The 26,829-nt window shown below is 40.4% G+C and overlaps 1 protein-coding gene across 1 annotated transcript in view; it reads left to right on the top strand.

Annotated features, from left to right (window-relative positions):
• LOC122807189 (cytochrome P450 27C1-like) overlaps positions 1-26,829 on the top strand; it is a 413,262-nt gene that overhangs the window by 366,520 nt on the left and 19,913 nt on the right. The window contains exon 7 of the mRNA XM_044078238.1: positions 12,808-13,011. Within this exon, the coding sequence (XP_043934173.1) occupies positions 12,808-13,011 (204 nt within the window). The remainder of the gene's footprint in view (positions 1-12,807; positions 13,012-26,829) is intronic.

Below are 26,829 nucleotides of genomic sequence, written 5' to 3'. Positions count from 1 at the left end.
AGACCCTCGCCACATGTGTCATGAAAGAAACCTTGCGGTTTCTTGTGCCACAACTTCCCACTCCTCTGATTCCTGGAGAAGGAACGCTGAGGTTTGGAGAAGCACAGGCCTACGGCAGACAAGGTCTTTCCGTCCTGCTTGCACCTGGACAAAGTATCCTTGACCTTAGAACCAAAGAGCGCGGAGGGCTCAATAGGGGCATTCAAAAAGGAAGACTTAAAGGAATCCAGTAGGTCAGAAATGTGCATCCAGGCATGACGTCGGACAACCACGCCAGCACCTGCTGCTCTAGCTACTCCTTCGGTTGCATGGGAGAGCAACCTCATGGAGGAATTCAAAATTGCTTCAAGGGTGGCAAGTTGGGAGGACATTTTGTCACGTGCTCCATCTGACACTTGACCCACGAGGCTACCAGAGAGTTTGGAAATAAGATCTTTCTGGAGTCTTGTAAAGTGTGCCAAGAAATTCAGCGAATGCACGGCAAAGGTCACTGCAGCAAACACTCGCTTCTCTAGCCTGTCCACTGCCCGGGACTCCCTGTTGGGCCAGTGAACAGCTGGACTCTCTTCTGCCAAGTCCTTCTTTGTGGCCGCCGCCACCACCACAGCATCTACTGGCAAGCCTTTTGACCAATGGGGTTGATCCTCTGGAGGAGAAAGTACTTTGTCTGATCTCCTGGGGATAGCTTCCACTAAATTCGGACTCTTCCACACTCGCTGCATGATGAATTTGACCAACTCATCGGTAGGAGGGGTCACCCAGGACGTAGTGGGCCGGGAACAGAAAGCTTGTAAGAATACGGATTTCTCCGGGGAAGGGGTGAAAGATTTCTAGTCACCCCGCTGACTCAAAATCTCCAAGATGTCCACAAAGGAAACATTGTCAGGGGGTGATCTAGGAAAACCTTTCCCCATCATCGTAATCCGTATCCTCAGTAAGGGACTCTTCAGGTGAGTTTATGTGTTTTCTTTTGCACACCCTCTTCCGAGGGGGCTCTTCAGTAGGAATTGAAAAATTATATGGCTCTAGACACTCAGCTGGCTTGCCATTGAAAAAAATATTTGGATCTCTTTACTGCTTCTTACTGCTTGCTCTTGCTGTGGGATTTGAAGTCTTCTTAAGACACTCAGTCTTGCTGGCTGGATTCTGCTAAAATTCAAAGTCTGGTTATATTTGCATTCACAGTCTGTCGCATACAGAAACTTGCAGAATATACACTGATGAGAGAATATACTTTGCAGCACCTGTCTTTAAGAGCAGTAACCAATAACTTTTATAATAAACCAAACTGGACAAACGTTGCAGCTTAAAAGTACTGTTCCAACTTTACTTCTCATATAGTACAGATGATGTGAGAGATATAACATTTACCTCAGGACTTGTGTCCCTACCATACCTCTAACATAACTAGATTTAATACAGACTTTTTATACATATTTTAGTTAAACACACACCCTCTTGGTTTTGGAAAGATACTGCTTGATGGCGCAAATGCTAACACATCTGTTCTTGTGCAAATGCTGATAAGTAAACTGTCTTCGTGGATTAACTTTCTTAGAAAAACATATTTTTAAACTTTCTTAGAAAAACATGTCCTGTTGTCCAGTGAAAGCAGATTACATTCTTGTCATGTCTGTAAGAAGTCAGTTTTCTTGATGTGTGCGTAATACACTCATAAGTAAGTTCCTTATTTTTTTAAGCCACAGTCATTTAGTATGGTTGCTGATCACATATTACTAAACTCTGTTTCTGCATTTAAGCAAGCTTTTTCTTTCAGCATATTTACAACAGAATTAATTTTAGCCTTAAATTCATAATATCTAACAATTCCCTCTGTTTTTAAACATACTCAAAACATTTTATACTGATATGTATTTTTTTATCACATTATATAGTCTTTTGATACAACAAATCAAAATGCAATTTTACATAGTTAATACAGTGATATTAAAGTATTACTTACAAACTGAATGTATTTAACAACTTTTTCTTTTGCAGACCATTCTGTGAAAATATTTTATCAGTTATGAGCTGTGTCTGCTTTAGTTTAACTTGATTAATTTATTCTTTTGCAATTACAGAATTTAATTTATGACTTAGAACTGTTTCATTAACTCTTTGCAACTTGTTGAATTAACTGTAAGAGACAAGAACCATGTGCTACTGCAAGCATTTATAACATTGTGGTCATGTCTTTGAACTGCCCATTAACATCTTGGTAAAGTACTGAACTGGGCTTAGATAATAAATATTTGAAAGCAATTATTTTACTGGGGTAAAACCAGTGATATTACAACTTGACAAATTACTTTTAAACTTATTACAATGTATTCTGTACAGTATGTATTTACACAGACTGTTTGCTATTCATGCATTTCAATCTAGCAGCTATCCTGAACCCAATTTTTTAAAACATGTTTTTTCACACATATTCATTGCTAGACATTAATTTAATTTGTACTGAATTCTTCTGTATTTGTACATACAAAGACTATAAAGTAAATTTAGTCTAATCTTACAAATTTAGAAGTATTTAGTGGAATTGACACCAAATGCATATGTCCTGTTATTTTAAACTACATACTCAGCAATTAAAAATATTCATGCTTTTTTATCCCAACATTGTCTTGCCAAAAACATATTAAAAATAATGACCATTCTTGCTCAATTTATACATATCTTTACTTTCTCTTGTATATCTTTAATCAATTTTAAGCCATCTCTTGTCTTTTAAACCATCTCTTGTATAACTTTACAGTTTAACAGGTTGTAAATACAATTTAATACTAAAATATCTTATTCTGTCAGGTTCAATCTGTTTACCAATATTTCTAATGCACTAATACCTGTTTTTCCTCCCCCTAAAAGAGTATTGTCAAGAAGGAACAATATATTATTTCTGCTCTTAACTTTATTTCAGACCCTTTTGCAACACATACTGCTCACACAGTGTGTAAAACTGATAAAGTACCCCTCCCCCTGTAGTACTGCAGTATTGTTTATTTGTTTTATAATGTATGTCAGCCCAACACTTTGGTTATACATTTGCTTTATTAGGTTATTCATTTTTTGTTTTCTTTTCTGTTGCCTTTGCTAGTAGTTATTTGTACCCTCCTGTATACTTTATACTATAACCCATCTGTTGGCTATACTTGATGTAACTAAGGTTTTTTTTTTTTTAATCAGGGACATATATGCACAATTGTGATGTTTTATTATAATTACCAAATAGTGCTGCATGTGAACATTTTAACAATTATGTTTTAAATAATAAGTTTTTAGAAAAACTCAAGCCACTTGTCTAGCAGTCTTGTTTCTTATCTTATCTTTTCAACATTTCCTGTAACTATTCATCCAGTTTAGGAAGGTCTGAGCTCACATTTCAATTAACCCTTTTTAGCATTTTTCCTTTAATCATATATATTTTTTAACTTTTGATTTCAGTATTTTTTTATTTATTTAACTGTTCTGACATTCATTTTACAAAGACTGTTTCACTAATACCATCCGTGATTTTATTTCTTTTTAAAATTCAGAACTTTAACTGTTTGTTGTGGTGTTACTATACAATTATATAAAAAAATGTAAAAAAATAAGTAGATATTAGCTTAACAAACACATTTATATATTTACATAATTTATATTTGCTGTTGTCTGCCTGTTATTCTTGTGCGTTGTATAAAAAGAAAATACATGCATGTCAGTCTTGTGACTTTAAATCTTTATACAAGCATGTCAGTGTTGTAACTTTAACTTTTTACTCTTATTATCTATTTTTATTTAATTTTATACACTAGAACAGTTTTGTTTACCTTTTGACTATGCTAAGAATGGCAGTCATATGCTCTACTTTACTGTAGTACTGATAAATACATTGCTTTAATTGAATGGAAGTTTTAAACATTTGAGAATGATTTGTATTTCACCATCCTACCATGTAAGCTTAACCATTTTCAAAACACAAACATATTATAAAATATATTTATTTTGTACAGATCAGCTGTAGTTTCCTACTCTTTCCCAATGTATGAAGGAAGTTAGTCTCTGTCAGTTCAGCTAATCTATTTTCTTCATCTTGTAACTGTTGTTTAAGAGTCTCCTCATGGTCTGCCTGATATGTCTCAGGAACCTGTTCTGCTGAATCTGAAACTCCTATGCACTTTTGAAAAGATGTATGTATAACTTGTCTAAACTTCCTGAACTCATTGTGTCTCTTTTTTAGAAGTTTACTACATTTTTTTGTAACAAAATGTACTAGTGGTTCTATTAGTAACTGATTTGACTCACATGTGGTGACAGGACATAACTGTTTAACATCTGAATATAATGGAAACACTTTAGCCTTAGTTAATTCTTTATCATGAACAGATCTGTCTTCACAGTCTATTGTTTTAGCAATATTATGCAATACTTTTTTATGGCATAATACACAAAATGCAGTTTTTGTTGAAGCACACAATAACCATTTGTCATACCCCACATGGTTTTCTTGGAGATACCAGTTAAATATTGTAATACATTTGCATAATGCCTTACTATCAACCTGCCCTACTAAGGTTTTACATTTACTAATATGCTGTGTATACCAACATTGCAATTTTTTACATTTGCTTGAATTATGCATGAAAATATCCATACTGTCTAATCTAATATCCAAACTGTCTAATATCCAAACTGTCTTATAATATGCAAACTGTCCAATATCCAAACCGTCGAGTAGCATCTATACAAAAAAATGTGAGCAAGAAAACAGATTATCAGGCTGTTGTTGCAGATGGCTGGAAATTTTTCAAAGTCACTTGAGAAGCACAACAGGCAGTGGACTGTTGGGCTAGTGGATATCCCCCTTTTCTTTAGTGAAATTATGGCACTGCGACTGGAACTTCTGTCTCACTCCGGATGTAGACATCTAAAAAACTTTACTACTGCAAGCTGCATGAACTGGAATACTTCTGTTCAGAATTGACACATACGTACAAATGTTAGTTACTGCAATTTAACTGAAGTAACCCTCTGCAGGGCTTACCATCACTCCCCCCGTGTTTGAATGCAGATTATAGGTTCAAATGCAGGTTTTAAGTTCAAATGCAGATTTTAGGTTCAAATGCAGGCTAGCTTGCCATTGAAAAATTATATGGCTCTAGACACTCAGCTGGCTTGCCATTGAAAAAATATTTGGATATCTTTACTGCTTCTTACTGCTTGCTCTTGCTGTGGGATTTGAAGTCTTCTTAAGACACTCAGTCTTGCTGGCTGGATTCTGCTAAAATTCAAAGTCTGGTTATATTTGCATTCACAGTCTGTCGCATACAGAAACTTGCAGAATATACACTGATGAGAGAATATACTTTGCAGCACCTGTCTTTAAGAGCAGTAACCAATAACTTTTATAATAAACCAAACTGGACAAATGTTGCAGCTTAAAAGTACTGTTCCAACTTTACTTCTCATATAGTACAGATGATGTGAGAGATATAACATTTACCTCAGGACTTGTGTCCCTACCATACCTCTAACATAACTAGATTTAATACAGACTTTTATACATATTTTAGTTAAACACACACCCTCTTGGTTTTGGAAAGATACTGCTTGATTGCTAACACATCTGTTCTTGTGCAAATGCTGATAAGTAAACTGTCTTCAAGAAAATGCCTTGTGGATTAACTTTCTTAGAAAAACATATTTTTAAACTTTCTTAGAAAAACATGTCCTGTTGTCCAGTGAAAGCAGATTACATTCTTGTCATGTCTGTAAGAAGTCAGTTTTCTTGATGTGTGTGTAATACACTCATAAGTAAGTTCCTTATTTTTTTAAGCCACAGTCATTTAGTATGGTTGCTGATCACATATTACTAAACTCTGTTTCTGCATTTAAGCAAGCTTTTTCTTTCAGCATATTTACAACAGAATTAATTTTAGCCTTAAATTCATAATATCTAACAGGAATGTCTGAAGAAGCCTCGGAAAAAGGGGTGCTTTGGATTAGTGGTCCCCTGCCAAGGGCTGGCGATGGCTGAGTAAGGGGGGAACCAAAGTAGGAGCTGACAAAGGAGGATTGTTAGCCGCCAGCGCCCTCTCCATAATCCGGAAGGCAGGCCCACCTGAAGAGGGATGGGAGCCCAGAACCGAAGAGGACTGAATCGGAACTGGGGTCACACCCCGCTCTGAATGGCCTACCTCCAAGACTGACGTTTGAGAAGGGTTCAGTGTGGAAATAACTCTCGGATCTAAGACGGGAACTGAGAAGGGCGTCTGTGCCGGGGCCTGAACCAAATATTCCACCCCCAAAGCAAGGGATTGAGTAAGGTGAGCTGTCATCGGAAGTGAAGCCCACCAGGACTTAGATGTTTCAGGCATCAAAGCAGTCGGTGATGAAGGAAGGGGTCCCATTGAAAGGAATGGGCAAGGGGGCCTTGGGACTGAAAGATCCCCATCAGGAGAATACGAAGGAGTCAAAGGATGAAAAATCCCAACACCCAGAGCGGAACAGGGGTGGAGATTCCTGTTGTAGTCAATACCTGATCCACGAGACAGACAATGTCTATTTCGGACATGCTCCTGGCAGACCTAATCGATATCCCAGAAGGGGATTCAGGCTGATCCAGAAAAGGACTGTAGGGCTGCCTGGCAAACGGGTTCACAGAAGATGAATATCTGGTTCATGGTAATGAACTCAACGGAGCCAAGGATTCTGATTTGAAATGCGTAAACGGTAAAGTCGGCACCGAGAGGGAACTCGGAGACGAAGTCACAATGGGGGTAATAGTCAAAATCGGATCCAAGGTCATCGGAGCTGGAGCCTGTAAAGACGAGGTCAGTGCTGAAGTGTCCTGAACCAGACTGGTTGGAACCGAAGAAACCATCGGTTCAGTAGTCATCGGTGCCGAGCCCGGCACCAACAATTCAGACTTCCCAGAAACTGTGCTAGGTGCTGACATTGGTGGCACAGAGACAGTGAATCGATGCTCGGAGGAAGATATACCAGTCTTAGATCGATGATTTTTGCCCCTCTCACCAGCCGGTGAAGAAGGGTCCAAGCGAGGATGCTTCTTATCCTTGCCTGGAGGGGTTGAGACCTCCACAGAAATAGCCTCAGAAAAAGGAGAGGAAAGCAATCCTTTCAAAATCAACTTGTTGTACCATTCATTCAACGTCCGTTGACTAAAACTCCCACAAATATCACATGGGGGAGTTGCAGAAAGGTACAAGACACCCAAACAATAAACGCATTTAAAATGCAAGTCACTGTTAGGTAATTTAATACTGCATGATGTGCAATGTTTAAAACCAGAAGTACCCTTTTTCTCAGACATACTAACACTCGCTCAAACAGAGAAGAGAAGGAGAAAAAGAGCCAGACCACCAGCAATGGTATGAAGAGTTACCATGAGGGTGGTAAAAGGTAAAGAAAAGGCAAGAAAATACCAACAATGGTAAGAAAAGGAATACCTGTGGGTAGAGCTAGACTATAAGAAGACACTATAAGAACAATTTTGGAAGAAATATACTTTTGAATAATTCAAAACTACTTAACTGGAGAGCTCGACGAAAACACTGCTATATGGCTGCACAGCAAATGAGATCTGAGGTATGGGATGAAGGGCATTGTGGGTAGTAGCGTGGCTCGAGAGTTTGGTGTACGCTAGCTTGGCATTTGGCCGACTTGGTTCTGAGGATTTGGAACTGTACCCATCAGTGAGGAATGGAAGAAGATTAACAACTTCAGATGGTTAGTTTTTCCAAAACATAATTCAGGTCCCAGGCTGGAGTGGGTGGCCTTCTGAAAGGTCTGATATTATAAGCTCCTCTGAGGAATTGCTTAATCAAAAGATGGGAGAACAGGGGCTGTTCTGTATCAAAATGAGCTGAAATGGCTGAGGCATGGATTTTAATAGAGGAGAAGGAGAGGCCACTATTAAGTAGCTCTGCTAGGTAGTCCAGGATAAGAGGGATGGAAGGTTGTGAGGTATTGCCCCCTCTGCACTGGCTCCAGGAGCAGAATCTTTTCCATTTTCCTGCATAAGATTTTCTGGTGCTAGATCTTCTGGCCTCTGTGATAATGTCTTGGACCAGTTTGCTTAATGGGGACCCCTTGTTTGCCTTTAGAGTATTAGCCATGCTGATAGTTTGAGTCTGGTAGTCTGAGTGCAGCATCCCCCCCCCCCAACCTGAGTTAAGATGTCTGAGATCAGGGGAAGCTGCCTGGGAGGCTGTAATGTCAGGCTGCGCAGTAAGGGGTACCAATATTGTCTGGGCCAATCTGGCACAATGAGGATGGCCTTTGGTCTCTCCTCCCTTATTTTGATCAGTACCTTGGGAATAAGAGGCAGAGGAGGGAATGCGTACACAAAGAGGGTGTTCCAGGGGAAGGTCAAGGCATCCACATTCCACGCTAGGTGGTGATACTCCCTGGTACAGAATTTTTTCAGCTAATGGTTGAGATGCAAAGCAAAGAGATCCACCTCCGGTGTCCCCCATGCCTGAGTGACTTATAAAAAGATTTTTCTGTGGAGCTGCCATTCGTGGGGCTCCAGTAAGTTTCTGCTTAGGTGATCTGCCAGGGTGTTGTTGATCCCTGGTAGGTATTGGGCTATTAGGTGTAATCCCATGGAAGAGGCTATCAGCCAGAGGTTCATGGCTAGCCTGCACAGAGAGTAAGTTAGTGTCCCTCCCTGTATGTTGATGTACCACATTACTGTGGTGTTGTCTGTTTTGATAAGGAGAACCCCTGGCTTGATATGGGGTTTGAAGGATGTCATAGCCTTTTGTACTGCCATCATTTCCTTCTGGTTGATGTGTAATGGAAGGTGCTGGGCATCCCAAACACCTTGGTTGCACCTGCCTTCTAGGTGAGCGCCCCAAGCTATGTCTGAGGTGTTGGTGGTAATGGTCTGCCCGGTTGGGTGGAGGATGAAGGAAGGACCCTTGTTCTGGGCACAGGCCCCTGCCCACCAGAGAAACTCGGCCATTATACAGGGGATCAGAAGGAGAGAGGTCTAGTTTGAGAGTGCTGACACCAAAGGTTAAGTACCACTGAAGTTTTCTCATGTGAAGCCTGGCCAGAAGAATTAGAAGGATGCAAGATGCCATGTACTCCAAGGCTTGCAGGAACTTCTTCGCTGTCAGGTGACTTCTGGAAGCCAGCTGGATACAATAGAGAGGCAGGAAGCTCTGCTTTTCTGGGGATAAGAAGGCCATTTAGGATGCTGTGTTCAGCAGTGCTCCAAAGAAAATGATCTTCCTGGAGGGTGTTTTCTTTGATTTCTTCTCATTGATGGTGTACCCTAAGGAGGTTAGGAGGGTTTTGACAAAGAGAAGGTCCTTGAGGAGCTTTTCTTTGCATTCTGCCTGAATGAGGCAGTCGTCCAGATAAGGGTAAATCTGTATATTTTTCTCTCTGCAAAAAGCTATGGCCAGGGTTAAGCATTTGGTGAATACTCTGGAAGCAGTAGATAAGCCAAAGGGTAGCACAGAGAACTGAAAGTATTGTGAGCCTGCTCTGAAGCAAAGGAATTTCCTGCAGCATTCCCTTATGGGGATGTGGAGGTAGGCATCTTTTAGATGCAGGGTAACCAGGCATTTTTTGTCAGCATAGGCAGCAGCTGCTGTGAAGTTAGCATTTTGAATTTGGGGACTACCAGGAAGGTGTTCAGAATGGATAGATCCAGGATGGTGTACCAAGTGCCCTTTTTTCTGGGAACAAGGAATAGTCTGGAATAAAAGCCTTTGCCTTTTTGATATGAGGGGACAGGTTCTACTGCCCCTTGGGATATGAGAGTTGGACTTGTTTCAATGTCTGTGCCCACTGATCTGGAGGTAAGTCTGGGTCCACTCGACACTGGGAGTTTGTTGCTGGATTTGTATTCCTGAAAAATGATCTTTAAGACCCATTGGTCCTTTGTTACAGAAAGCCAATTTTCTTTGCAGAGGGAGAGCCTTCCTCCTGGTTTTTGGTGAGTGAAAAGAGGGCAGAGGGGGGAGAGGGAATCACTGAGAGTTTTTGTCATATAGGGATAGCTTAGAACTCCCTGTTTTTGGAGCAGAATTGCTCCACTGTTTGGTTCTCTGCAGTTCCTGGGATAAGAGTCTGGGTGCTCTGTCCCTGCAGGGCTTACCTTGCCCCTGTCTGCTAGGTGCAGGAAAGAACCAGTGTTTTGAGGGAATATTCCTGTAGAACCTAGGAGGTTGTACCTGAAGGAAATCTTTTACTGTTTGCATAGATTTTGCTTTGTCTTCCATCTTTTTAAGCACCTCTTCTGCTTTTACTCCAAATAAGTGATCCTTATCCAAGGGTGCATCAAGTAATTTAGATTTGACATGATCAGGGAAAGGTTGTTCCTTCAGCCATGCATGTCTCCTAATGACCGATCCTGTCACTGCTGCCCTGCTTGAGGCTTCTGGGGCGTCATATCCACAGTGTAATGAGTGTTTGGGCACTTGGCAAGTAGAGTGCAGTAAATCTACTAAATCTTTCGAATTGGCACAGTCAGGAAAAGTTGAAATCTTTAATAGTTTCAAATTGTGTTGTTGATATTTTAACATGTGGAACTGACAGTTGAGTGCTCTGATAGCTAAAGTTGCAGAGGTGTATACTTTTTTACCCCATCTGTCCAGAGCTCTGGAGTCCTTGTCAAAAGGAATAGGATTCTTTGCAGAACTAGCCTTAGCTCCTTTTAGTCCCTGTGCAATGACCTCCGGGTCTGCAGCAGGATTTATGTACAGGTATTTGTGAGAATCCAGTATTCTGTAATACCTGTCAGGTTTTCTGGGAGCAGGTGGGAGGGTGTCAGGAGCTAAGCTGGATTCATGGAAGACATCATCAACCACCTTTAAGATAGGAGGGATGGCCAAGAATCTGTGCTGAGGCAGGTCTAGAAACTCTCTTAGTCTTTTCTTAGACTGAGGGAAGTCCTGGGATTCCCAGTGGAAATGTTTCCTGAGGGTGTGAAGGGTTTCCCCAAAGGAAAGATATTTTTCTGGACGGGAGACAGAAGGAATGGATTCCTCTGCATCTAAATCCTCATAAGCAGTCAGATGTTGTTGTTCCTCTTCAAAATCTGAATAATCAGACTCCTCAGAATCCAGTTCTGTCAAAATTTCAGGAGAAAGGTCTCAGAAGTTGTGGCCTGACCACCCCTGATAAGGGTGATAAGATCCTCCACCATTTTACGTATTTGAGCTTGGGGTGGTGATGCAGGAGTAAAATGGTGGCTAGAGGTAGTTTTCTTAGGAGTGACCTTGCTTCTAGGCCTAAGAGCATCCATCGGTCTGACAGAAACAGTAGTCAGAGGAGAAGACGTTTTTTGTCCAGATTCGGTAGTGTGAAAAACCTCCTTGGAAGTCGGTGCCTGCATCGTGGCTCCGGACCGAACCAAGGCAGAGACAACCAAAGTCTTGGAAGATGAAGAAGATTTCTGTGGCATATCAGACTCTGAAAGGGTCTCAGCAGAGGCCTGTGAAGGCATTGAATTGGGCATCAGGGGCTGCAAAGGCACCTCAACGAATTCCAGAGAACTGATGACCTGCTTAGCAGTAGAGTCATTGGAAGGCTTAGCCTTGTGTGGTCTGTCTCTATCTTTATCCTTACTTTTTTTGGAATGTCTATGGCTTGTTAGCTGATGGACGCTATTTTGGAATGCGAAGACGAAAATACCTGGCTACAAAAAGAGCTCTACGACAAATGGTTTTCTCATTAAAGAGGGCACAGAACTGACAACGGGGGACTTCATGGTCTGGGCCTAAACAAGTGATGCAGTATGAATGGAAGTCTCGGTGTGGTATTTACTTTCCACAGGCAAGACAATTGTTAACTTTTTCAGACATCGGTTAGTGCAAGAAAAAAGGATCCCCAACTGGGTACTTATCTTTAGATGTTTTCAGCTGTAATTCAAACTCTGGTAGCATCCGACTGGCACACTTGCAAACTGCTTCTGCTACAGGCTCCGTGGCAAGAAAGACTGGTGTAATGGCATTGGCTGCCTTCCTTTATAGTACTGACAACCTCACGTCAGTCAGCAAGTGACAGCAGATGATGCAGAAAAACATTGACTCTGGTATTCGGGCCAGCCGTGGGCTACCACAGCAGGGATGACCCCCACAGGTGATGACTGCAACAGTGAAACATGAAGAACATCTGAATTGCTTCAAAGGAAATACGTAAATGTGTGTACTATAAATAGCATACAAGCATAAAAATATATTTAATTGTACTAAAAGAAATTATGACATTGTTTTCTAGTAAACTATACTTCCTACATCAAAAGCTTTCTCATTAAAAAAACACCAGCTGCATTATGCAGAAAGTACATGTACATAACTCTGTGGAAGTATATGACTATATCAAAAGAAATAGTGGTGAAGTTAATAGATCAAAACCACAAATCCTATGTACATGAAACTGAAGTGGTGCAATACCATTAAAACCCAGTGTAAAGCATACATCAGGACTGCTGCTTTGCCCTGCACATTTCAGGCTTAAGATAATGACCCCATTGCTACATGAACACCAATCAAGGAAAATAAAGGAATCAAGGAAAAATTATTACTTCAGTCTGCTGTCTGTCTGTGTGGGCCTTGGTGCTTTTATCTAACATCAAAATAGGTTTCTCTGTTTCACACATCATTAAATAAAGTTAGAACTGCTGGTGCGTCTATACAAAACAAATCAGTGCACATTTAGTGCACAGCCTGCTTCAGAAGTGTTTCGTTATTTCTATTTCTCCCCACAATGCATCATATGTATTCATCTTAATAACAGTTTTGATTTATAATATTTGGCTTTTAACTTTGTGTTATATTATCCTAGACCCAGCTAGCACTTTGCCATTATACAACATCTCGTAGTGAAGAGTGCTTTCCTGGGGCTGAGGACTTCAAGCCAGAGAGGTGGCTGCGAAAGGATAATATGGATAGAGTGGACAATTTTGGATCAATTCCCTTTGGTTATGGAATCCGGAGCTGCATAGGAAAAAGAGTGGCTGAACTAGAACTTCACCTTGCACTAATCCAGGTAAGCACATTCACATTAATCCAGGTGAGCTCACTCAAGGGACCTCACTTTTGACTGCTTCCAGAAAGGGGCCAAGGTGACCATTTTCCAAGAATGGAGGTAATTATGTCTCAGCAGTTTATACTTTTTGTGCAGTGCACTTAGTCTATTCTTGAATGACATGTTAAAGAATACAGGAGGGATGGGAAAGGGGTCAAGTACAGCCCAAAGAGTAAGGCAACCTGTAGGGGACAGTACAGAAGGCTGCAGGAGGAGCAACTAAAGAGGAGAGCTTATGAATAGAGAAGGTAGTGACAGGAGTAAAAAATGAAGTGGGAAAGAAGAGCCTTTGTTGGGGCAGGCAGTAGTATTTTGGTGAGCGGCAACTCAGCAACAGTCTTGGCAGGGAATACCAGATGACATTTAAACCAGTCTTTGGGCTTAGACTTCATAAGACATAGGATGAAGTGACCAACGTATTCATGGAGGGGTGATTAATGCATGTTATGGTATAAATAGGCACCAGTGAGAGAGAGAGATTATGTGGTTCTAACATGGCCAGAGAGATGGCAGGAAAAGGGGAATGGCAGTAGTATCTAAGACATGTTAGCTGTTCAAACAGACAGCATTCAATTGAAGGAGAAGATTACGGGATTTAATGACTAGTTTGGGCAGTGGACAAGGGAGGAAGGTTTGGAACTAATAGGAAAATGAGGGAGGTCTAGCAGATAGACCAGATGAATGTCAGAGACAGTCCAGTTTACCCCAGAAACAAATGTGGTGTTCAAACTTGGGTTAGAAAGGTGTTGGTCCATGACAATACTTTTAAACTAATACTAAAGTGGTGCCACAGACGCAGAAGAACACTATCTATTTGGGCATTGGACAAAGGAAATAAATGGACACAGAAAATCACAATGGAATAAACAAAGCCTTTAAAAGCAAGATAGGAAGATCTGGTTGTCACTAGCAGTGATGCAGAAAATAGGACAGACTGTGTTGGCATTACAGAAATGTGGGCCAGTAATAAGAGGGGTGGGACATGGAGGTTCCAAGGTATAGCTTGTTTAGGAATCAGAATGATGGGTGGAGTGGAGGAAGTAGTAGTTTACATAATGGAGGACATCAAATGCAAAGTCAGAAAGGAAGAGAAATGCCAACTAGTGTAGGAAATGAAGAAGCAATGAGGATCAGAATGTAAGGTAAACACCCTGGATGTTAAGGTGTAGAGGAAGGGGAAATTCACCAAGTTCTATTTCAAAACAGACCACTAGCTGACATGATTTTTGAAGTATTTCAAATCATCACATAAAATTAAATTTCCAATGGAGAAGTCTTGCCCTCCCCCTTCTCTGAATGAGAACATTCAGTATTTTCCTGTTTCTGAATCAGCACATCTTAGGAAAAAGAAAAAAAAACTACCCAGTGCTGCAGATTTGGGTGTCTGAGTGCAATGAGCCTGATTTACTGCCATGAGTAAGGCTAATGATAAGACAGAGCCATAACTAGGGTGGGGCAAAGGTGATGGCTGTCCTGGGTCCGAGCTGTTAGAGGACATGGTGGTGCAGAAGTGCACTACCAACATTGTTTATGTTACCACAAAGATATTACAGCTTCATTAATAACCAAAAGTGCATTTGTGGTTACACTGTAGCATTCAGTGTCTGTTGAGTAACTGTAGCAAGTGATTGTTACATTTGTAGCATGCCACGTGCTACAGATTCAGACCACAGAAGACCCTTTTTCTGGATATGGAAACCAGCAAGTGTGGTGCATATTTCACCTGTATTAACTTGAATTGCCATATTATGAATTATATTTTGTCAATTTTTGTAAATTAAGCAAAATGTATCTCAAAAACCACAAAAAAGTGTTTGTCTGGGGGTCAAGCTCCACAGCTCCCAATGTGAGACCAAGGCCTGCCCACGCTTCTTCCCACAGATACATACTAACTGCATGATATCAGAACAGTGCAGAAAGTGAAAACTACCACTAATAGCATGTAGCAGTCTCTTACAGTGAGACTTCAGCTTACAATGAAAGTCTATATGATTTTGATGGTTTGCGTAAAGAAACAAAATCAAAAGACAATTGTAAAAACATACCATGACCCAGTATAGGACTGCTGTGATGGACCATTATATTGGATCTGCTCTCAGACATTTCAGGAGAGGAAGATGAAAGGCAGTGAAAGAGAGTAAAGGACTGAAGTGAGAGGAAAAGATGGATCTATACCTGGGGATCTAAGAAGTCACCTTACTATTGCACTCTTCCCTTATCAGACCGTCTACCTAGTTAACAAAGTATAAATAAATAAATACAGGTATAGCTGTCGTCATCCCAGAGGCTCTGCTATTGAGACAGTAAGGCCTGGCTTCTATTTATTGTTCCTGTAATCATTCGCTGAAAGTAGTGGGAAAACTCTGTTTTTTGTTTTAGCCTTGTACTCAAAATGCTTGTTATGTACTTTTATGTGAACATCAAGGTTTTTACCGTAAGTTCCAGTTCATGTGCACCATCACTGGCATTGAACTAATGGTTGTATGTACTACTCTACTTTGATATATTAAGAAAAGCAGATAATGTATGCATCAGATGGTGTATTTATTTAAAGTGTTCCCTCAAGTAGTTGATTAGAAATTTGTCTTAATATATATTGCTAAGAAATCGGTCCCTAAGCCTAATGTATTCAGCATGGAATGTGACTCACGCTGCCTGATTTCCTGTTCTGTTTCACAGCCTAATATACATGCTGATGAAGCTGGTCACATGCATTAATATTTCACCTCATTATCTCAGCTGTCATAGTGTGATAAATTTATTTTATTTTACATTCGTTAACTGGGTAAGTGGACTGGTCCAAGGACACTTTTCAGACATGATCTAGGCCAAGAAAGAAAATACATGGTACAGACAACTTAAAACATATACGCGATAATGAACAAAGTGATATACAGGAGCTACAAATGTCTGAAATCATAAGCATTAAATATACAGCAATAAATGGTATACACAGAATAATTACTCAATGTAAAGTATGTGAATGTAGTATAATATAATTAGAGCAAGCAGAGGTGTAAAAAATCTTATAGTTTTGTATAAAATTTTGTTTAACAAAGAGGACTTATTGACAGCAGTAGGCAATATGGTTTAGACAAGAGAGGGAAGGACTGTAGACAAAACCTGTGTGTCTGAGGCAGTTGTATTTGTTTTCTGTGGTGATACGAGAGTGGATGGATTATTTCAATGCTTTGATGTTATCGATTCATTATTTAGTACAAGGTAGGGAGTTCCAGCAAGCAGGGGCAATTTTGGATGAAGGATCATTTGCAGGTGGCAAGAGTAATGGCAAATCTTTATAACTGAATAGTATCAGAGCTATGGAAGGGCTAGGAAGAAGATTTGACAGTCAATTTATAAAGTAGAGGTAGAAATATTCCCTTTTGTGCAAAAGTTTGTAGTGCATTTAAGAAGACAGGAGCTCAAGCGCCAACAGGTAGCCATTTACCTTTGCACAGAGTAGTAGAGTGGCATTCATTGTACCTTGGGAAGTGAATAAATGTAAGAAGGCCAAGAAGTCTCAGATGGATTCTTTAGCTCCCCAGCTTCCACCAGATACCCCTCTAGAAGTGTATAATAACTCTACAGGTCATTCAACATCTACAGTAGATTCCTCTGACGCAACCCTGTCAGAAGCCAGTATGTACCCATCTTTTAGCACATCCTCTAAGGCTTTGCAGGCCTCCACTGTGGATGTCAAGGGGTAGCCATGAATGATTATCTTGGAGGGTCCTATAGAGATTCTGAAGATACTGGTCATGGAGGAGGTTCTGAGTTCATTTATTGAATCTCACCAAGGGTCAGAATCTCTGGTATTTGTATGGGTTGATGCCCCTTCCAAGAAAAGACAAAAACTGAAGCATGTTTCTGTCATCCAAAGGATCCTCAAAGGGAACGCCAAGAGTTTTCTCAGGGCTTGTTTTCTGCTTTAATTGCCCTACAGCCTCTTTAAGGGGTTTCAGTACCTGCTCCTCCTTGGACCTCTACCCCTTCTAACTGGCTTAGGGAACCAGATTCTTCGCATGAAGATTCAGTGTGTCCTATTCTTCACAGATGTCTTCACCTTTGGCTTACGGTTCTGATTAAGTGCAGTCTGTTAGCCCTGAGTCTCCTTTTGAGGAATTGTCCTTTGGGGCACAATTGCTAGGATGATGGAATACTTTAAGTGAGATTAAGTGCCTGGTATTCAGAGAAGATATTATGAGTTGCTTCAGGTGGATACTCCTAAACCATCGGCAGTTCCTCCTGTGTTGGCTGCCTTGTTAGATACTTCCATGCTGCTTCCAGGTCTCCTGATTCTCAGCCTCTTCCTCCTAAGAAACCTAACAGGTTCTTTCTGCACTAGGAAAACTATGAACTGTAAGTTTATGGTATATATTGGTGGTGGGTAAGTTTACTTTTTGCCTCTCTTATTTTATTATAGTACTGTTCTTTACATATCCTTATATTTCTACTGAGTCTATTCCTGCTGTTGTATGTGTTGTGCTTCTGATGTAAATAGAGCTTTCACATTTGTTTTATTTACTTTTTTGTATCTTTTTTTATTTAATTTTTTATTAATCTAAACAATCTTCCTTCTGTAAAGTGTCATTCATATGGTACGAGCCTGAGTATCGAAATTTTGTGCAGTGATATGTACTTTTTTCTCTGTGTTGATCTGTATGACAATAACGTTTACTTTGACTTTGATAAGGTTCCTAAGGACTGTCAGTTTTTATTTAAATGTCCTTCTGCTGATCCTGCTATGTTCAGTCTCTTCTGCCAAACCTTCTAAAATTGTGCCCTCTTCCAAACTTTTGCCTTCTGATAAGGATAGTAGGCAAATGGAGAGGATTGGCAAGGGAGTTTACACTGCTTCTACTTTGGCCTTTAGGGCTGTTAATTACCAGACCTACATGACCAAGTATTCCCTGGTTTAATTGCTCAGGCTTGTCAGGTTATTTCTGACCTCCCTGATTCCAAAAGCAAAAACTCTGCCTTATCTATTTTAGGTTCTGCTTCTCAAGTGGCTCACCACTCTGTTAAGTGTTGCTATGATGCTGCCTCTTCCAGGGATGAAGCTTTTTGGTTTGTCATGAGGTCTTATTCTTGGTTCATCTCCAGTCTCTGCCTGATGACATTAAGGTCAAGTTGTTGCATGCTCCTTTGGATAATAAATATCTTTTTGGGACTGCTACTGACATGTTTAAATCTCTTCAAGAGAAAGGCAGTGCCATGCAGGATCTTAACCATATTTTTGGCTTTCCTATCCCTATGTTCCAGAGGAATTATCCTTCTAGATCTGCTTTTGTTCACAGGCAACCCCGCCAGGCCTCCAAGGATAGGAAGGGTGGTTGGCAGGCCCCCTCTGCTATGGCTTCCTAGATTTCTGTGCCCCAGACACCTCTTTTATCTAATAAGCCTGCTTCTCTTTGACAGTTCACCCACCCCTTCTTTAAGAACAGGTTCCTTTGTCCCTTCAGCTCTCCCTTTGTCTTTCAAATTGGTGTCTCATCACTGAAGACTCTTGGGTTCTTTCTATCATTTATTAGGATTACTTCATGGTATGGAAGTATCTCCCTCCTTTTTCAGGGATTTTACAACCTCCTTTAGAGCAATGTCCTCATTTCCCAGTGGTTCTATGGTCCCTGATGAACCAAGGTGCCCTTCAACCTGTCCTCCCTTCCCAAGTAGGAAAGGGTTTTTATTCCAGGATGTTCCTGGCTCCTCGAAAGGAGGGCACTTGGAGACCTATTCTGGATATCTCCTGGCTCAACATATTTCTCAAGGTCCCCTCTTTTTGGATGCTTACTCTTCACACCCTGTTTCCTCTTTTATTACTCTAGGCTTTTCTGGCGTCTTTGGATTTGAAAGATGGTTGCCTTCATATCCCTATTCACCTACTTTTCAGGAAGTTTTTATGTTTCTCTGTGTCTTCCTTTCATTTTCAGTTCTGTGCTTTGCCATTTGGTCTCTCTACTGCCCCAAGGTCATTCACAAAATGCCTAGCTCCTGTGATTGCTTTCTGCAGACTCCAAGGCATTCAGAGTTTTCCTTATCTAGATGACCTGTTGCTGCAGGCACCTTCTCCCAGTCACCTGTTACAGGATCTGGAGTTCACCATCTCTCTTCTTCAAAGTCTGGGGTTCACTGTCAACTTCCAAAAGTCCATCCTGACTTCCTCTCAGGATCATGTGCATCTGGGATGCAGGATTCAGACAGTGCCACTGTTGGCCTCTCTTCCACCTCCAAACATTTTGATATTTCCCACCATTCTTTCAGTCTCTTCTTCCTCTGACTGCCATGCCAGTCAGGGAGTTTTTTTGGACCCTGGGACTAATGGCCTCTTCTATTCCATGCTTCCTCTTGCCAGACTGAGTATGCCGAAGCTTCAATGGTACCTCAAGTCAGTTTGGTTGCAGCACTGTCACCCTCCAGATTTCAGCATACCTCTTGTTCCCTGTCTGAAGAAGAAATTTGAGTGGTGGATTCAACAGTTTGTTCTCAACCCTGGCCAGCCCTTTCAGCCTTCAGTCCCTTCTCAAAAACTGTCCACTGATTCCTCAGACATGGGGTGGGGGCTTCTTTTGGTCACCTGAAAGGTCAGAGTCTATGGGCTCACCATCAGGAGTCAGACCATATCAACATCAAAGAGATGGCAGCTCTAATTCTGGCCCTTCAATCTTTTCACCCTATATTCTCTCCAGGCCCCTTGAAGGTGTGCGCAGACAACACTGTAGTGATATGGTATGTCAACAAGTGTGGGGGTGGGGGGGGACAAAATCTTACCTACTCTGTAGAATGGCTGTTCAGGTTGGGAGAGGGCTCTCAGCTATCAGTTAACTCTTTAGGTAGTATACTTTCCTTCAGAGCACAATCTAGTGGCAGAATCTCTGAGCAGGTCCAAAACACAGGCTCACAAATGGATGCTTTACAGAGACAAGTTTCTGATCATTGTCCATCGGTGGGGTATTCCTCAGCTACATCTTTTTGCCTCACCTCTTAACAGCAGCTTCCTCTCTTTGGTTGCAGGGTGCCAAACCATCTGACATGGAAGACAGATGCCCTTTCTTTCCCTTGGAAGGGGATGTTTTTATGCTTTCCCTCCTCTTCCCTTACTTTCAAGAGTTCTACAGAAGATTCAGCTGGACTTCTGAAAAATCTTGCTAGTGACTCCCTTTTGGCTAAGACAACAATGGCTTCCCCTCTTAATGCGTTTGGCCAGGGGCACTCATCACAAGTTACCTCATTGATTGGATCTCCTTACACAGGACAATGGGTCTTTCATCCATCCTTAATTGTTCACTCTTCAACTGACAGTGTGGGTGATAGGGTTTTGATCCCTTGCAAGCAACTCTTTTCTGAGGATGTGCTCAGGGTTTTACAGGAAGCAATGAAATCCTCAACCAAAAAATTTTATATGTACAAAATGGAAAAGTTTTACGGTCTGGTGCCATGCTCATAACCAGGACCCTTTTTCAGTGGGGGTCTCTCTGGTCCTTTCTCATTTGTGTGGGTTGCTCCAGTGTGGCCTGGCCTATTCTTTTGTGAAAGCCCATTTGTCAGCCATTTCTGATTGTTTGCCCTTGAATCCTCCTTTGGTTTGTCATTTTGAGGTCAAATAATTTCTTAAAAGCATCCTGCATATTAGGCCTCCAAGAAAACCTGTTCCTCCTTGGGAACTTAATATTGTTTTGGAAAAATTGACTCTGGCTCCGTTTGAGCCTACAGATTCTGTTTCTTTGCAACATTGTACTTGGCAGACTGATTTTACTGCTGGCTCTTACTTCTTCTGAGAGGGTTTCTGAGCTCCAGGCCCTTATGGCCACTCCTCCTTTTTTTGTTTTTTCACAGGGACAGGGTGTCCCTTCACATTAATCATTCTTTCATTCTTTTATGCCCAATGTAGTGAATGAATTGTCCTTGAATCAGTCAGTACAACTCCCTTCCTTTTTCCCTTCTCTTCAGTCTGCTACTGAGATGGTCCTGCATACCTTGGATTTGCACAGATAGTTCAGGTACTACTTGGATAAACCAAGAACCAAAAGCACTCCAACTAAATGAACTATGAGCTAAAATAGAAACATCACTAGAAGGTTCCAAGAATTTCCTTTCTTCAACAAGGATTAAGTGCTTTCATCTGTTTGTAACACAAGAATCTAATTAACAAAGTAAAACACTTCCTTTTTTTAAATTCCCCTCCATTGGTCACAGGTTAAAAAATAACCAATCAATGTTAAAATAAATGACAATGCCCATTTACAACTCACCCATAGAAAAAACATTTCATGTTAAAAAGAAAAACAAATTGATAACACAAAATTAAATAAAATTATTTAAAGAAGCATCAAATTAACTCCCAACAGCTATGACAAAAAAACATATACTTTATAAGATCAAAGCCTTAAAACACTAATAATGGAAATACTTTCATTTAGTCCTGGGGGTGCCAAGGAATTGAGCCTGATTTGCCAGCTAAGTTCCCTAGCTTCTATAAGGTCTTCCCACACCCCCCTTTGGGTTTTTGTGTACAATATCAAGGCCAAAAAAACAGAAGTTGTGAGATGGATACTTGGAAATATGATTAAATAGTGCATTTTGTTCTTTTTTTGTTCTTAATATCCAAATTATGTTCATAAATCCAGTCCCTCAAACACCTCTTGCTTTTTCCAACATAAAATCCACTGTACCATTGGCAAAGTGAGAGATAAATCACACCACATGAATTACAGGTGCAATGGAATGAAGACCATATCTTGACATTGTGGACAACCACTACATCTTTCTCTAATAGCAGTCTGCATTGAGAACAGAATCCACATCTAAAAGTACCTAACCTCTTATTGGTAAAAATCTTGTTATCTACATTGTTTTTTACTAAAAATTTCTTAAGGCATTTCCCTTTTCTATATACAGTATGGGGGACATCACGTAAAATTTCATAATTTTTGTCAAAACATGAAAAAATTCTCGTTATTTTTCAAGATATTTAAAATATCAAAAGAGTCAATAGTAAAGGTGGTAATAAAAGAACCAGAATAATTATTTGTGTCAGATCCCTTGACATGTTCTAGTCTCCCTTCACTCCTAAGGATAGGTCTAAATGTACAGATTTGCCTTTTATGATAAATCTCATATTTCCTTTATTAAATTGTTGGGGTACCCCCTAGCTAAGAACATACTTCCCAGTTTGCTGCCCTCAACTATAAAAAGGTTGTCCTCTGACAGCATTCTGGCCAAGTGAACATACTGGCCCTTAACAATTCCTCTTTTCTGAAAGCACAGATAGCAACTAGAATAATGAATCAAACTTTAGAGTAAGTGGGTTTTCCAAAGATGTTACTAATAAGTGTCTTATTGCCAAAATCTTTACTAGTTTCTACATTCAAAAAATTAATATTTTTGGAAGTGGAGGAGAAAGTAAACCTCAAAAAGGTAGTTGTGGAGTTTTTTTTAATAAAGGTCTCAATCTCAGCTTCGGTCCCTCTCCAAGCAATAAATATATCTTTCAAATAACAGACAGGGAGGAGGGGGTTGATTTTATTAAATAAAAAATTATTTTCCCATTGTAGCATAACAATATTGACGAAAATAGGGGCACATGAAGCCCCCATCGCCACTCCTTTCTTTTGAAGGAAATTTTGCCCATCTAGAAATACAAAGGTGCTCTTGAGAACCACCTCCATAAGAATGTGTAAAACGATGTCATTGTCATTGTTGCTCAACTCAGTAGATTCCACCATAAACTCATAAAACCACTCTAACCCTTCACCATGAGGTATTTCATTAAAGTTAACTACATCAGTGGCCAAAACACAATTTCTCATCAAAACTCACATCCCTTAATTTCACAAGGAAATCCAAAGAGTCACTACAAAGATGCTTGAAAGGTTTTAGACAGTTTTTTAAGTTAACATCAATACATTTTGCAAGGAGATGAGTTTTCAATTTACCAGACTCCACAATAGGTCTCATAGGTGGGTCCCTTACATTTTTATGGATCTTAGGTATCCCAAAAAGAGAAGGTACCCTAGGAAATTTTACTGTGAGGAATTCTTTGTGGTCAGGGATAATACCATATTGTATAATATGTAGTCAGTTTTCTTATAAGAAATGTTCACAAAATTAACAGAATCAATACAATTAAATGATTTTTATGAGGAGACATCTACAAATTTTGTGAACATTTCTTATAAAAAAAATTGACTACATGTTACATGATATGGTGTTCAAAGGGCCAACTCTACAATCTACTCCATTTCCACACCATTTACTCCCTTTGCAGTTAGACTTCATGAAAAAACTCCTCATACAACTTGAGACACTACTCACAAGCCATAACAACTCTCATCCTTAGAACCAAACTCCACAGCAATGCACATGCTTTCAAGTCTCAGGTGCCAACTCTTTGGCAAGCTCTCCCCATCAACAAACTTGAAGGAAATCAACTCTTATTTCAAATTCAGAATGCAGCTTAAAAAGTACTTCTTCATCCAAGCTAAATGCTCCTGCTTGAACACAGGACATATCACCTAACCTATCTCTTTTCTTAAGTCGCTTCTCCTCTCTCAAGGTTTACTAAAGATGTACCCACTTTAGAAACTAATGTATATATTGTATATTACACTCCAATGGTCATACATTGCACTGTACTTATTCACTGCAATGTATATAAAGAAGTTATGTAGTCACCATAATGTCCCATCTGTGTTGCAGTTGTCCATTTTCATTCTTCCTGAACTCTTGGGTTCGGATCCGATCCTAGGATCCAATTCGGCTGCTTCTACTAGCTTGTGAATCACTGAAAACTCTCAAGCTCCTCTCTTTCCCATAATGCCCTACTCCCTAAAATACCTCACATCTTGTTTACAGCCCCTTATATCTTTAGAGCATTGTAAAGAAATAAAATAGGATAATTATCAAAATCTAGGACCCAAAGTTTATTCAGCATCTTCAATTCCTTCCAAAAGACAACAAGGAGGGGGGTTGATGTCAGGTAGTTGAGAAAGAATGAAAATGAACAAAAATGGAATGTTATGGTGAGTACATAACTTCTTTATCTGATGTTGTCAAATTTGATTCATTCCTCAATTCTTGGGACAGTGTCCCCAGCTACCTAAGCCCAAGGAGGACTCTAACGAAGGATATTCCTAAGTACAGCTGAGCCAAATGCTGCTCTGACCATAGAGACCAGATCCAATTTGTAATGAGCAATACAAGTATGAGGATTAGTCCTAGTTGCTGCTGCACAAATAACATCTAGAGAAGATCTATCCAAAAAAGCTGAAGACATAGCCATAGATGTAGTGGAATGCGTACATTGTCGTTTGTTTATAATAAATTGAGCATGTCTTTGCCCAAAGGTAATACAATCAGTCAAGCATTTAGCTAATGTTACTTTAGAGACTGATTTGCCCAATTCTAAATCTGAAAAGGGGAAAGACACTAGTTCTGTTTTCCTAAAAATTTTCATTCTATGTAAGTAAAACTGTAATTGTCTATGAACGTCCAATAGGTGTAACGTATAGGTTCATAGGTTCATACTAGGCTATCTGCCCGAGGGCATTTATAAGCCTAGCCCATAGTTTTGTGGCTTACGCCACCCCTTAGTTTGGAGAAACTATGCCCATTATTTAGCTATGCCTCTGTCGAGCAGTGACACTGAGGTAACCCCTGGGGTGTATCTGCGATCTCCCATCCATTGGTCAAGATTCCTCTTGAACAAGGCCAGCGAGGTGCTCTGCCTCACATAAACCGGGATTTTGTTCCACAGCATAGGGAGTCTTTGGGTGATGAATCTTTCCCTCCAGCACGTCCTATTAATAACCGTGTCGAGGTTTAAGTCACCCGCCCTTGTGGCTCTGAGGGATCTAGATTTTTTGAGATGAAGCATATTCATCAAATCTGGGTTTGACATGGCCTTGTATGTCAGGTATACTCTCCTTTGTTTGAAAATTTTGGAAAGGAGACTGGCAGATTGATAGTTTGATCGATATTAGATTCTGACACCACCTTAGGAAGAAAGGAAGGATTAGTTCTCATGGATACTCTATCTTAATGAAAAATCAAATAAGAGGGCTTGGAAGGCAAGGCCAGTAATTCTGAAACTCTTCTGGCAGAGGTAATAGCTACTAAAAAGATAGTTTTCCAGGTTAAACTTTTTAGCTCTGTTTTAGCTGAAGGTTCAAATGGAGACTGAGTTAGGGCTTGCAAGACTATATTTAAATCCCAAGGGAAAGTAGGATCTTTAACTGGGGGTCTAAGGAGAAAAGTTTCTCTCAGAAATGCTCTGCAATGTTTGGAGGACTCTAGAGATGAATTGTTTATTCATATATGAAAGTTGGAAATAGCAGTCAACTGTACTTTAACAGTACAACACCTAGCTCCTTCAATGAAAACTGATGCTAAAAATTCCAGAACTTTAGCAAAAGGAATAGAAAAGGTATCTAATTGTTTTTGCTGTGCCCAAATTACACATTCTTTCCATTTGCTTTTGTAATGTTTCCTAGTAGAATGTTTGTGGGATAAGAGAATATGATGGACCAGGGAGGAGAGCATGGGTTGTCTAGCAATCAACAGAACTGGAGAAACCATGCAGTCAACTTTAGGTGTGGAATGTCTGGGTGAATTGAGTCTGTCTGGTGAGACAGAAGGCATGGAATTGGATCCAGAATCCATGGAGGACAAAGATGAAGAGGCCAAAGAAAGGGAAACTAAATTTGACTAGGGCAGTCAGGATTACTGTGTTCTTCAATCCAGATGCTTTTTGAAGAAATTTGGGGATTACGGGTAACAGAGGATAGGCATAAAGGACACCGGTTGGCCAGTCTTGAAGTAGAACATCTCTCGGTGACTCCCCAGAGGAGAGATGAGGGCAAAGAACCTGCTGCACTTGTTGAGAGGGGATGCAAAAAGGTCACAGCACGGTTGACACCAATGACAGAATGCTGTGAGACCAGTCGCGAGGCATCAAAATAGACCTGCTTAATTTGTCTACAATCAAGTTGGGCTTCCCCAGTATGTGCGGTGCTGTCAAAGTTCAATTGGATGAGATTGTCCATTGTCACACTCTCAAAGCTTCTCAACACAGGGGAATAAAAAGAAGTTATGTTCTTATCATAATGTTCCATCTGTGTTGTTGATCTTCATTCATTCCTTACTGATGTGCGTCAGTTCCATCCTCTGAACCAAGTCAGCCATTATAACAAGCTCATGCCAGCTAAAATAAACTCTCGAGTCAAGCTTACCCATAGTGCCCCTCTATTAACTCAGATCAAGTTTGCCCATAAGAAAAAGGAAGAAAGCAGTGGCTTTATCTGAGCAACTACCCTATCATAAGGTAAGACCAAATCTGAACCTCCAGGAGTCTTTCAGGGGGGGGGGGGGCGACAGGTGAGTTGTAATGAATGAATGAAGATCAACAACACAGATACAGATGGAACGTTATGGTAAGAACATAACTTCTTTATCTGGTGTTGTTAATCTTCATTCATTCCTTACTGATGGGACAGAGTCCCTAGCTACTTTATTTCTTGGGTGGCCCTATGGAAGGATATTCCATGAGCACTATTGAACCAAAGGAAGCTCTCCCCCGGAGACCAAACCCAATTTGTAATGCATGATAAGTTATGAAGGGTGGCCCATGTTGCTGCTGCACAAATGTCATCCACTGAAGCTCTTGCATGGAAGGCAACACATGTTGCGACTGAATTGGCTGAATGAGCCTTGACCTTAGATGGTAGAAGAGCTTTGTTTTGTCGATAGATAAAGCAAATACCATCTCTCAACCATTTATAGAGA

Source organism: Protopterus annectens, chromosome 7.part0, assembly GCF_019279795.1.
Source record: "Protopterus annectens isolate FY-2018-M chromosome 7.part0, PAN1.0, whole genome shotgun sequence".
Lineage (NCBI taxonomy): Eukaryota > Metazoa > Chordata > Ceratodontiformes > Protopteridae > Protopterus > Protopterus annectens.
The sequence above is the reverse complement of the archived record's forward strand: the minus strand, read 5'-3'. Positions and strand labels throughout refer to the sequence as shown.